Source organism: Atta cephalotes (assembly GCF_000143395.1).
Source record: "Atta cephalotes unplaced genomic scaffold scaffold00033, whole genome shotgun sequence".
Classification (NCBI taxonomy): domain Eukaryota; kingdom Metazoa; phylum Arthropoda; class Insecta; order Hymenoptera; family Formicidae; genus Atta; species Atta cephalotes.
In genome coordinates this window covers 3,268,642-3,281,101 of record NW_012130097.1, presented here as the reverse complement: position 1 = coordinate 3,281,101, position 12,460 = coordinate 3,268,642, and the positions used below count along the sequence as shown (strand labels likewise).

Below are 12,460 nucleotides of genomic sequence, written 5' to 3'. Positions count from 1 at the left end.
AATAATGCTCAATTTTTTAAAATCTTTTATTATATGCGTGAGAATTTGAATAATAAAATGAGAACACACATGCGCGTGCGCGTGTATACAAGTGCCTTCTTATAATAATAATAACAAATGACGTTGAAATATGTTGAAGTGATGGTTAAATAGATAAAAATCAAATAATAATCTATCATACTTGTATGTATTTTACATTTGGTAATTATATAGTTTAGCTATCTCAAAAATCAATTTAAATGAAATTAAGCTTATTTGACACGTTCTTGCATAAAGCGTTATTCTACTTAGCGAACCGAAATATTAATTAGGGTCGTAAAATTATCAAAATATATATTATGGAATGAGAGTTATCTCATTAGTGCTGAGTTCAGAGTGTCATCCAGGTATCACTCCATTCTTATTTATCAAACATTAGACAAGAGTGACACTTGGGGACACCCATATGGGAATCTGAACACGCTTTAGGGGGTCCGCACACACTTTTCGGAACAACAATCGAAAGACGTATCATAAGAATTAACCAATCACAGTTAAGAATTTTCAAAATCTTTTAGCTTTGATTGATTAACTTTTAGAGTGCCATTACATGAAATGCGGAAACGATAGTAATTCAATTTTACTAGATATTTTTCAATCCTAGTGGAACTAATCCAAATTTCAGTTATCGGAAGCATCCAGAGCCGATTATTTATCTAGTAGATTCATAAATAAGAATCAATCGTTTGGTGAACAAGTTGCATTCTGAACCTATCGCAAAAAGTGTTGCAACTTTTTTATGATCAGCTATACAGGAACATCTACCAATTGTATTTTGTGTACTCATTTGAGTTATGATGATGAGTTTACATTTTCGCTCTTCCATATATTATTTACGACATTCATGTTTTGACCATGTTGATCTCTATATCTGGAGAAAGAAGTTACTAATTTAATAAGAAGATACAAAGACTCCGAGAAGCTATATGAGGGATCCGTTTATATTACCGACTAAATCATAATTTTCCACCATGGCCACGACTTCGGGCGAGTGGCAATGGGGAGAATCATGAGAAACGCGCTACGGTTTATTGGAACTTCATACTACACTCTCTCAAATCGGACTTCATACTACACTCTCTTATGGACTTAGAGGATTCTCGTCTCTGATGAATTTTTATCTTAATTAATTTTGTTGACTTATTTTTTACATATTTGAAATTGTTTAGTATATATAACATGGTCTCTTATTATTATATTTTTTGTTTAATCTTTTACATTATTTTTATTCATTAAAATATTACTTATTATTTATTAAAATTATTTGTGTAAGATTTAAAATTTAATTTGTTATTATTATTTGTTAGAACTGACAGAGACCAAGTAAAGATCAAAAACATTTTTCCATATGTTAAGTACAATATATGAACTATTAAAAATTGCTTATATCTATGTGCTTATATTATGTGCTCTTTTCTAGTCGTTTTGTTTTTTAAATTTACTGTTGTAAAATAAGAGTCAATTTCTATACTTTTTTAGTCTATTCTGAAACTTCACAATAGTAATTTCACTATCGTTACGCAGGTATTACACATGCTAAAAAAGTTACGCAATGACAGCAGAATAATACCGAACTGTCATTAAAAAGTTACAGAATAGATCTACAGAAAAAAAATATAAAGAAAATTTTTGGAAATATCAAGATGTATTTTTTAATAAAGCAATATTTGCAATCATTTTATATAGAACGTAAAATATATCGAAAATTCCTCTTTCGATGATCAAAATTGGCATATTTAAAATTATAATATTTAAAATTGAATTATTCCTAATCAAAAAATGAAATAAAGCATAACGAAAAACTATCGACAAAGCTATCAAATTGAAATCAATATGATTTTATTCCGAAAAGATAATTTTCGATATATTTTATAAGTATACTCTTGCTATGGTCCACTTGATGCCATAAATGCTTTAAAGCATTCTTTGATTAATTAATAAAATTCTTTCTTCTGATCAAATGCTCAATCAAATAGTCAATCAAATGCTTCGAAGCATTTGTAGCATTAAATGGACTATACCCTTTATTAAGTGTAGATACTTTATTGAAAATCTTTCTATTTTAATATATTTTGTAATATATTTTGTAATAATTTTCGTATATTTTCTCGCTTATGGCGTTATCATTTTGAAAATCTGTAATGAATGGAAAGTACCTTAAGCTAGTATACTCAGAACTGCAAATCTTGAGCATTGACTTAGACTGAAAATATCTAAATTTATATCTCTAATCATAGATTTTATTACAAATGTTTTTGTTCGATTACTATATTATTATGGAGCCAATTATATATATAGCGACAATTATATACAGGTAAGATACCAAGTATTCTAAAAGATTTGAAGGAATTATTCCTCCCACAAATTCACTTAGTATTCACTCTGTATACATATAATAGGTATGCATATAATACAAAAATATAATTTTTATTCAGATTTAGATAAAAAATATGTTGTCTCTTTCTGACTAAACGTATTACCTGTTCCAATTGCTGGATATCGATGTGTGCGTGCATGCACAAACAGCACACACGCGCGCGTGTAAACACATACACACATGAAGACAAAATATCTTGATATAAATATGTCTTTAAATGCATCATTGGACCAGTCTTTCTTTAATATCAGTGTCTAGACCCTTCTTTTTTCGATAATTGTATTCTGATTGATAACTCGGTGGATGATTATGTTCGTGCACCCCCGTCGGCATAAATCTCTCAGCGATCACAGAACATTTACCGCGGCAACCGCGATGCTGCTCCGCGCAACGGTAGTGTGAGCTATTATATACTTTAGAACGAGAGGTCATGTTGTACACGTATCCTTCGTGGACCAATTGTGGTCTACCTCTGGCAGATAGTCTGTAGACCACTGGTTCCACATCTGTATCAAAAAATTTATATCAATTTTCTTTTAATCAAGATTCATTTCACAACAATCAAATGATTAATAGTTTAATAATAAAAATCTTGCAATCAGTAAATCAATATTTCATTATGTTTATGAATAATATAATAAAATACCTGACTGTAGTAATGAGGTTCCTTCCAAATTTTGTTCGTTAGACAACTCAATTATTTTTTCACTATTATTAATAGCCTTAGTAGTCTTGTTACATCTATCCTTTTCATAATTGGAATCATTCACATTATCTGATTTGTCATTGTTATCTGACAAAAGACAAATATCATCCTGGCTATCAACATTTGATTCATTTTTTAACTTTTTGATCGAATTATAATTGTCCTCGACCATCTGTTTCTTTCTCGTTTTATTGTTCCTGTTGGTTATCCTGCGAGAGTGTACAGATTCATCTGGAATTTTGTTCTTGCCTTCTTTCTCGCTTAGAACATCAGATAAAGCATTTACATCCTTGAAATCATGTGAATCTGACACATTGACATAATCATTTAACAATGGTATGATGTGTCCCTCACCACCTTCTAATCCTTTTATTTGCAGCATTTGTGCAACTTTTAGGAAAGTAGACAAGTCATCCTGTTTTATATTCACTTCTCCTTGATACATGAACTTCAATAGAGATATTACTTCTGTATGCTTTACATCTTTCAATATTATCACTGGATGTTGACAAGGATTTTCCTGTAAAACAACTTGAGGTGTTACTTAAGTACAATTTTATTTACACGGCATTGTTAACAATGAAGTCATACCTTGAATATATTTTTGAAGTAAGGACTGCATACAGACAGAACTAGCTTGTGGGCAGCTAATAATTGTCCCTCTACAGCAATTGTTACATCAACCAAATTGTTCTCATTCAAATGAGAAAGAAAGCCTGAAGTCAAATTGTTGCAAAAATCATTCCATCTCAAAGAAAATTCCTTTGATGACAATTTCGTAGTCATGTTTCTCTATAAAAGAATTAATTTTTAATGATCTAAGCCCTTTAAATAATCATGAAAAGGATTTCTTACAATCTAATATTATTAAACACATGTAATGTAAAAAAAATAAAAACATAAATATTTATATATAAAATATTATGTTTTCAAATGTGTTAGAAGGAATTATTAAACAAAATATTAAATTCTTTAGTTTTTCAACAATTAATTTAATATTAAGTATTAATTTAATATGAAATTAATGATTATACATAGAATTAACCTAATACTTAACCCATACCTTCCTATTATGGGTCACTAGTGAGCAGTGATTCCTTACTTTTTCCCAACTTGTGAGTCTTTCGGTAATATCATAACTTACACTATATTTTATTTTCCAAATGAAGTTTAAACATTTGTTTTAGAAAGCTGAATGTAGATTTGTGAATTTTTAGAGAATTTTTGAACCATTTTAAATAGGTGAATATGAACGAAGTTCTAGTGACTCATGATGGTAAGAATGAGGCATGGTATTATAAGATTTAAAAAATAATAATAAAACCAATAATAAATAACAATATATATTTTTGATATCTTTATAATAAAAACGGATAATTAAACATTTCAAAAATATTTAAAAATAAATAAAGGAAACGCAAAATTACCTTAAGATTTTAGCAGATATTAAAAAGTAACATGTATTATTTTCTTTATTTTTATTGTTTTCGTTTAATATAATTGCATATGTGTTCGGTTATCGTTTTTAATGTTGTCACAAATCGTTCAAATGGCCAAACAGTACCATAATGGACTTGCTACAATAAAGCGGCATCTACAATGAAATTTCAAGATATAATACCTACTGCACACTGGACACGAGCGTTGAGCGACGAGCTATATCCAATGAAAACTCTGCTTTTTCTCACTTGATGATGCAGAGTTTTCATTGTAAAAATTGCCTCGTTGATTGGTTGCTGCTTCTGCTGCTTGAAGTTGATGCTTTCACCTTAACTCGCAGAAGTGCCAACAGCAGTTTAATGTATTAGGACTTCTTCTCTCTTCTTCTATTTTGTATTTAATTATCACGTTGGCAATCATGACGATTAAGTTAAAGGCCATTCTACATTGGTCGAATCATAGATCGCAAGTCACAAGCTTGTTGCTTCAGCCAATCCAACGCTTCAATTTTAAAGTCATGATGCTTTCGATATCAATGTAGAATGACCTTAAGCAAGGAGGACGGATTCTTGCATAATGCTTAACACATAATGCATAAGAAAATGTATCAAAGTTTTTTGTTTTCTTCTTTTTCATAAAAAATAATAAGAAATAAAGAACTCTGATGGGCTTTTTACAATAAGTCATTAATCATAAATAAAAAATTGACGACTGTGATTAATCAATTTTGAACTTTTGACTTCTAATTTACGACTAATAGTTTATTACAGAAGGCCCATGATTAGTTGGATTTCTAGTCTTGCTTCCTACTTTAAGTGAGGAGCACAGACTCTTATATAATGCATAACAGGATGTCTTATGCGTTATGCAAGAGTCTGTGCTTCTCATTTAACACATAAAACATAAGAAATCCAATCAATCAAAGTTCTTTATTTCATGAAAAGGAAAGAAATGAAGGACTTTGATTAGTACATTTTCTTATGCGTTATGTGATGCATTATGCAAATCTGTACACCCACTATAAATACGACGCAAGACAAATTTATATGCATGAAACTATAAAATATTTTTCATAAAAATTTGTTCATTAATATATTATTATTATGCTCACGATTCGAAGTTCGGCTCTGGACGTACTTTAACATGTACCATCGACGGTACATATAATACAGAATATGTTAAATTAACAGGCACATTGAATTCCTATAATTGATTACAGTAGATATTGAAACATATGGTCTATTTTCTATTTAATTTTTTGTGCCATTCATTTTTTTTTCTTCACCATTATTATAATATATATCGACGATTAAAGATTTCCTTGGCCAAGTTATTTTAAACGAAGCATTGTTTTTCTAGGTCATCTAAAAACATGCTTAATAGAAATATTTCAAAAAAGGAAAAAGAGGATAAGAAGGAGATCAAACTATCGCCGATTCCCAGAAAAATGAAGATTCATTTGTAAAAACAAACTGAATCTATGATACATTTCGATCAATACATACGAATTGCTTCTTCGAGAGAATGCTGTATATCCATATATTTTTGTCACTGCATCAATACATTAGCGATAAAGACAGGTAGTTTGTTGAATTTCACGATACTTGGAAAACTGTATCAATGATGAATGGAGTCCTCTAATTTTCCGAATCCATTGTTTTCTCTTTGCTGTCATTCTCCGATGCGGATCTACTCTTGTCATCTGATTGTTTAGAATCCGATTTGTCACTCGATCGCTTCTCCTTGTTAGATTTCTTTTCGCTTCTACTGCTCTCTTTCTCGGCCCTCTCCCGATCACTATCGCTTCTCTTACCATTGTCTGACTTATCTTTGCTGCGCCTTTCTCGATCTTTATCCTTGGTCTTGTCCACGGAATATTTGGATTTGGATGATCTGGATTTAGATTTTGAACGTGACCGCCTAGACCTGGATGTAGAGCCCTTGCTTCGTGAACGTGAACGACTGCGACGACGCGGTGATCTCTTCTTCCGCTCTTTTGACCTAGATGGTGATCGACGTGACCTTTGACGAGATAAAAAGTTAATACATGTATTAATAAATGTATTAAAAATATACTAATCTCTTTAAAGACGGAGATTTCATTCGCATCCTGAATTCCTTTTTTCCATACTGAAACATTTTTCTACAATATACTTTATATTTTTCTAGAATTTGTGAATTCCATCACTCGCATTACGCGAGTTCATTCAGTGTATATTAAAAGCTGCTTTATATAAAATATCTCAGTGCAGTAATATAATATAATCAACTTTGAGAACAAAATAATACATGTATATTATGTTAAATAATGTGACAATATCATTAATAGATATTTAATCGTATAAAATATTCATTTATTGGGTTGTCCGAAAAGTTCGTGTCGATATTGAAGGAAAATTGAAACGCAGAAAATTTAAATTTTAGTATACATTTATTCAATTATATAGGTTAGTCGGCACGAACTTTCCGGACAACCCAATACTTTTATATTTAACTTTACACTAATTTCATGTTCAGCTTTTCACAGTATTCACTGATCACTCGTAGTGCAAGAATGATCGAATTCGCTATACACTAAGTAGAATTCAATATATGTGTGTGAATACAATATGACTTTGGCAAAGACAAAAGATTGTTTAGTTATACCTCGACCTTCTCGATCTGCTACGCGAACGGTGACGACTACGCGAATTGCTGCGTCGTCTCGATGGAGAGTTGCGCCTGCGATCCTTCGATCGAGACCGTTTGGAGCGCGAACGCGATCGACGCCGATGACGAGATCGCGAGCGTCGGTGGCGCGATCGTGAACGCTTACGTGATCTCGAGCGTCGGCTACGTCCGCGGGATCGCGAACGAGACTTACGGCTGCGCGAGCCACTTCTGCTTCGCTTATCCTTGGAAAGCATACCGATCATCGGGTCGATTGCCGCAGAGATGAGATTGTGTGCCTCCTTTACCCGCGACATTGCTTCTTCAATTTCCTTTTGTGCAGCTTCGTTGCTCTTTGCCTCTGGTTTGGCAATTGCTTGCGTTGAGTGGTATAGCTTGATCGATCGTTCTGCAAGCTGCTTTCCATTCAGTAGCAACGCCGCAATCACAGCTGCCTGTTCAGACAGCTCCACCAGCGCATAATGATCAGCATCCGAGTCCCTACTGCACATACGCAGGTACTTGATCTCTATGTTGTTGTTGCTGAAGAAGTCCAACAGCTGCTCAGGGCTCACCGATGTATCCAAATTTGCTACCACAAGCGTCCGACGAATCTCTTCGATACGTCTGCTGTCCAAATGACCTGGTAGGTGTGGATAGGACGGCAAGCTATTCGCCTCTAGCTTGGGATCCATCGTGGTAATGACATGATTTGGAGGAATACCTTCAATAGCATTCACAACGTTCGGTGGTAACTTTGGTTCTGATGGATAGAGACCTAAAAGAATAAAAAAGAGTAAGATCTATGTTAAAAAACGATAAAGCATTTTTTGGAAATTAAGAAAAAGAGTGTTTTCTCTTTTTAAATTTACATACATACAAGGTGCAAATTTGAAGTAAATTTAAAATCAAAATTCGAAACTCAAAGTACTATAGCAACAAAGTTCGAAAAATTAAATAAGAAATAATTACTTGTAAATTTTTATTTTGAGGAAATCCTAAAGACGATTAATCATAATGTAAGTGTCCTCTTCTATAGATTCAAAAATTCTTTTTCAGAATTGAAGTATATATATATATATATATATATATATATACATTAATACCTTTGAGGTGGAGTTCATGCCAAGAACAACAAAAAAAAATTTGAAATTAAAATCCTCTTTATTATTTCTTAGTCCAATATAATGCTCTAGAGCTGTCATGGTATGACAACATTTGCATTCGTACAAAACCTAGTTTACAATTGCACAAATAAAATTGTAAAATGATTATAATAAAAATTTATCAATCACAAATAGAGAATATTCGATTGTGATCAATTCTTACAACTATTCACAATTACGCTTATATTGTAAAATAAGCAGTACAATCTGTACTTACGAAATAGTAATTCATAGACTAATAGTTTGCATAAAGAATGTAGTTCGTAGAATTAAAATTAGATGTCTAATTAAAATGTATACGAAAATTTATCTATGATGTATATATATATATGTGAGATATTGATACAGTAATTGAGTAATATGTCAATATCATTGATATATTACTCTACTATCATTGATATATTACTTATATCAGTGATTATTTATAACTGATGATGACTAGATTAAACATTTTACTAAATTTTATTGCAATTTTTTGAGTGTCGCAGACAAAAGGATAAATAAAATAAACAATAAACAAAATAATCAATAAACAAAAATAGCTAATGTAATAGCAAATTGAAAAATAGGCTCCTATACCTCTTTTATTCTATGCTAGAATTAAATCCTGGTGTTTATCCCTTGTTTTCAGTCTTGCTCTAACAAGATTGTAAAAAGGTGGAAGCATTCAGCTCATAAACAAGTGTTGATTTACTTATAGGTATCTATTATAAACCAATAGTTTAAACCATATTTTTACCTGGTACAACTGTGCCATTGTTGGTTAGCTCCAAGGCACGCTGCTCATCCGGAATATCTCCATTTTGATATGGGATCACTATCAATGCACGATCGATAAAAACAGTATTGGTCATGTGTTGTGCCACAGCGACGCAACCCTGATCGTGGAACTTGATGTAGCATATACGCGACTGCACAGGCACGGCGACATCCCTAATCGTTGGGTATAACCTGATGTCCTCGATTTTGCCTAGATACCCGAAAAGTGTTTGCATCTGATCTTTGGTGGCCTGAGGCGCGATATTTGTCACCTGAACCACCTTCGTTGATCCAACCGCCATTCCGTCCACAGCGATCTGTGATCTCGTATGTGAACAAGGCTATAGAGGTTACGTTTAATGCGAGAGGCTAAATTATCATTTTTTTGTAACGAATACTTTATTATCCTGAAACAAAAGACTGTTTCGAAAAACTCGTTTTTATCTTCAGTGAAAAACACTTTATGTTCGAACCTTTTTCATCGGTTTCCTAAATTCACCTCAATTGACGTTGTTGGGGCAACAAACATAGGGTGCGTTCTGAGATATGCATGTAGCGTACTTCGCATTCGTTTTGTCTTAAGGTACCTTTTCATGAGCCGTGGCACAAACTCTCGCATAACTCATAGTGCAAAAGCGAATCAACTAATCATCAGAATCTTTCCCTTCTTTTCATTCCTAGAAAAGAAGAATTTCAATTAGTTGATTCCCTTATGCACTATGCATTATGCATTATGCAAGAGTTTGTGCCAGTCAACGCTTGATATTCGTAGAATTCTTATCACGTGACTTATTATACACTAAAGATTCCTTTTCATGCTAACACTGACGCTCATTTTCAGTGTCAAAGGCTGTGATCAAAGTCTCGCTACAAACGCTTTGAAGCGTTTAATGGACCAATTAGAAGAAAGAATTTTGCAAACTGACCAATTAAAAAATGCTTCAAAATATTTGTAGCATCGCGTTGTCCGTCACCAAAATATAAGTGATCATAATTGACGCTTGACGAAAATCACGAAAATTGACAAATATCAGCCCGGATCCTCATACAGACAATAGCTTTAATCGAATGCTGATTGGTGAAAAATGAGTGATGGGGGTAAATTTTACTCCTACAATCTTTTTACCAATGAGTACTTTGTATCAAAGTGCTGTATGAGGATCCAGACTGATATTCGTCAATTTTTGTCACGTGACTTATTTTACGCCAAAAATGAGCGTCGAGCATGAAAAGGCGCTTTTATATATCATGATATCGCCCATCACTATATCCGATCAATCGTGATGTTCGTGAGATCGGTAATAAAAAATGATATAAATTTATAAAAAACGATATAAATTGATAGAAATCCTATTGTTCTCAATTTATTTCTATCAACTTTTTTTTTACCAGATTCCAGAGTTGGCTATTGACCTAGCTATGACAGATTTCCTAACCTAAATAATCTGTAACGGATTAGTATCTCGACTCAAAAGACAGCGATAGTTTTTTCTAAAGAATTCCTAAAATTCGGTTGTTTCATGCAAAAAAACGTCGAATGAGCATAATTTTATCAAAATTAGAATAGAGGAAGCTCAACTAAACAATTACCCATAGCTTAATAGGTTAAGTTGTTTTTGTGTTGTTAACGTCATTATATGTACAACGTTTACACTTGACCGAGCTACACGATTCTAATTAGTTCTCGCTCCGATTTAATATTTCTCTCTCGCGCGACTGTCGACAAGACTCGCAACATGTTATCAAGAAAGAATAAAGATCTCAGGACAATCAAGGAGGGAGTAATTGGCAAATATGTGAAGAAAGAAACGCCTCCCGAGATGCCAAGTATGTGTTTCAAGAATCTGCTTTTTGTTCTTTTCTCTTTTTTTCGCTATATGTTCTTTCTTAGCACTTAGATGTTTGAACTTGGTTTGTTTTTTATAATTGCACTAGTATACTTGTAACTGTATACTTGTACTATAGTATACTTGTACTGAAAATGATAGTAGATGCATATTTAGAGTTGGACGAAAGCACGAGAAAATTTTTTAGTATAATACATGTAGCAGAGCGATAAAAAAACAAGTCTATGTAAATATTCGGTTTTGCAAAGTATTCCTCATTACTCTTGCCGTTTCTTGTTTAAGTTGTAAAACAAATATGATTTTACATATAAAGATCGACGACAAATCTATTACTATAGTATAAAATCATTGAGTATAAAAGAGGAAATTTTAAGCTCAAATTAAATTAGGAGAAACGTTTTTTTCATGTATTTTACATTTTTGTCATTATGAATTTATCACCCTATTACCTTGTACTTAATTTAATTATAATTGGAAATAGAAAGAGGTTTTCATTATCATATATATCTTTCAGGAGCATACGTCATTTTCGACATTCACAACGAATTAATATAAAAAATTTTTATGAATATAGAAATTTTAATAAAACATACACAAATTGATTAATTAAATGTATTTCCTTCCCTTTTTTTAAGATAAAGTCTTTCATTCTTTCATTTTCTTTCCTCATATATCACCCATATTCTAACTAGTACTATTATTATACTTTGCAAAAGAAATATTAATTATACAACTCATGTTATTTATATTTAGTTATCAATGTGTGGACAACAGAACCGAACAAAAAACCTAGGCGGCGTAACAATCATCCAATGATGCCAAGTTCTACGGTAAAAATTGTATTGTACATAAATGTATTACATACTACATCACATTATGTAATGTTCTTTGAATCCATTAAAAGAATAAAAATAAAATTGAAAGTTTACTCAGCAAATAAGTATTGTTGAGATTTATCAGTATTAAATTATATATATTATTTCTTATTATATAATATTATTTCTTATATAAATTATATAATATTATTTCTTATTATTTCCAAAAGTAATTTTTATTACTGTCAGTATAAGCAAATCTTTTTATTATTGTCATATATTCACAAGAGATTATTGTAGCCTTTTGCTGAAAAATTTTTTTCGTTGATCAATAAATTGTTATAGTGTAATGTTATATGTGATAGGAATTGGAAATTTTAAAAAATAACTAAGTAAATAAGTTACTGTAACTTATTTACTTAGTTTAAATTTTTTGTTTGAATATTAAAAAGCAACAAACAACAGTGACATTAAACCGATATATAAAAACAGGAGGGAAATATTTTTTTAGCCCAAGAGAGAGAGAGAGAGAGAGAGAGAGAGAGAGAGGAGGGAGGGGAGGGAGTAGTAGTCGTCCTCGTCACTACTTACTAGTAAGTAAGTTAATTAATTAACTATATTAATTACGTTTAACGTTTTAAACGTTTAAAACTTTAAAAGTT

General features: G+C 31.7%; 3 protein-coding genes across 3 annotated transcripts in view; 1 reads left to right on the top strand and 2 right to left on the bottom strand.

Moving 5' to 3' along the window:
• Window positions 1-2,638: 2,638 nt before the first annotated feature.
• Window positions 2,639-4,300, bottom strand: LOC105621409 (protein abrupt-like). The gene is given in 5 exon segments (XM_012202879.1): window positions 2,639-2,922; window positions 3,063-3,642; window positions 3,714-3,914; window positions 4,267-4,278; window positions 4,280-4,300. Coding segments are annotated over 5 exon segments (1,098 nt in total).
• A 1,702-nt stretch (window positions 4,301-6,002) lies between these two features.
• Window positions 6,003-9,438, bottom strand: LOC105621408 (probable splicing factor, arginine/serine-rich 7). The gene is made up of 3 exons (XM_012202878.1): window positions 9,117-9,438; window positions 7,209-7,989; window positions 6,003-6,584 (listed from the first exon to the last, which is right to left on the bottom strand). Exons 1-3 carry the CDS (start codon window positions 9,436-9,438, stop codon window positions 6,200-6,202), a joined length of 1,488 nt encoding a protein of 495 aa, XP_012058268.1. The 3' UTR covers window positions 6,003-6,199.
• Window positions 9,439-10,872: 1,434 nt separating this feature from the next.
• LOC105621407 (scaffold protein salvador) overlaps window positions 10,873-12,460 on the top strand; it is a 6,202-nt gene continuing 4,614 nt past the window's right edge. The window contains exons 1-2 of the mRNA XM_012202877.1: window positions 10,873-10,963; window positions 11,737-11,813. Of these exons, the coding sequence (XP_012058267.1) occupies window positions 10,873-10,963; window positions 11,737-11,813 (168 nt within the window). The remainder of the gene's footprint in view (window positions 10,964-11,736; window positions 11,814-12,460) is intronic.

What these genes read in the sequence shown, in the direction of transcription:
- LOC105621408 (XM_012202878.1), bottom strand. Translation starts at nt 9,438, where the DNA reads ATGGCGGTTGGATCAACGAAGGTGGTTCAGGTGACAAATATCGCGCCT. An exon ending in CAATGGCACAGTTGTACCAG is followed by an intron (nt 7,990 to 9,116) that starts GTAAAAATATGG and finishes TTATTCTTTTAG; the next exon opens with GTCTCTATCCATCAGAACCA. An exon ending in AGCAGATCGAGAAGGTCGAG is followed by an intron (nt 6,585 to 7,208) that starts GTATAACTAAAC and finishes ATCTCGTCAAAG; the next exon opens with GTCACGTCGATCACCATCTA.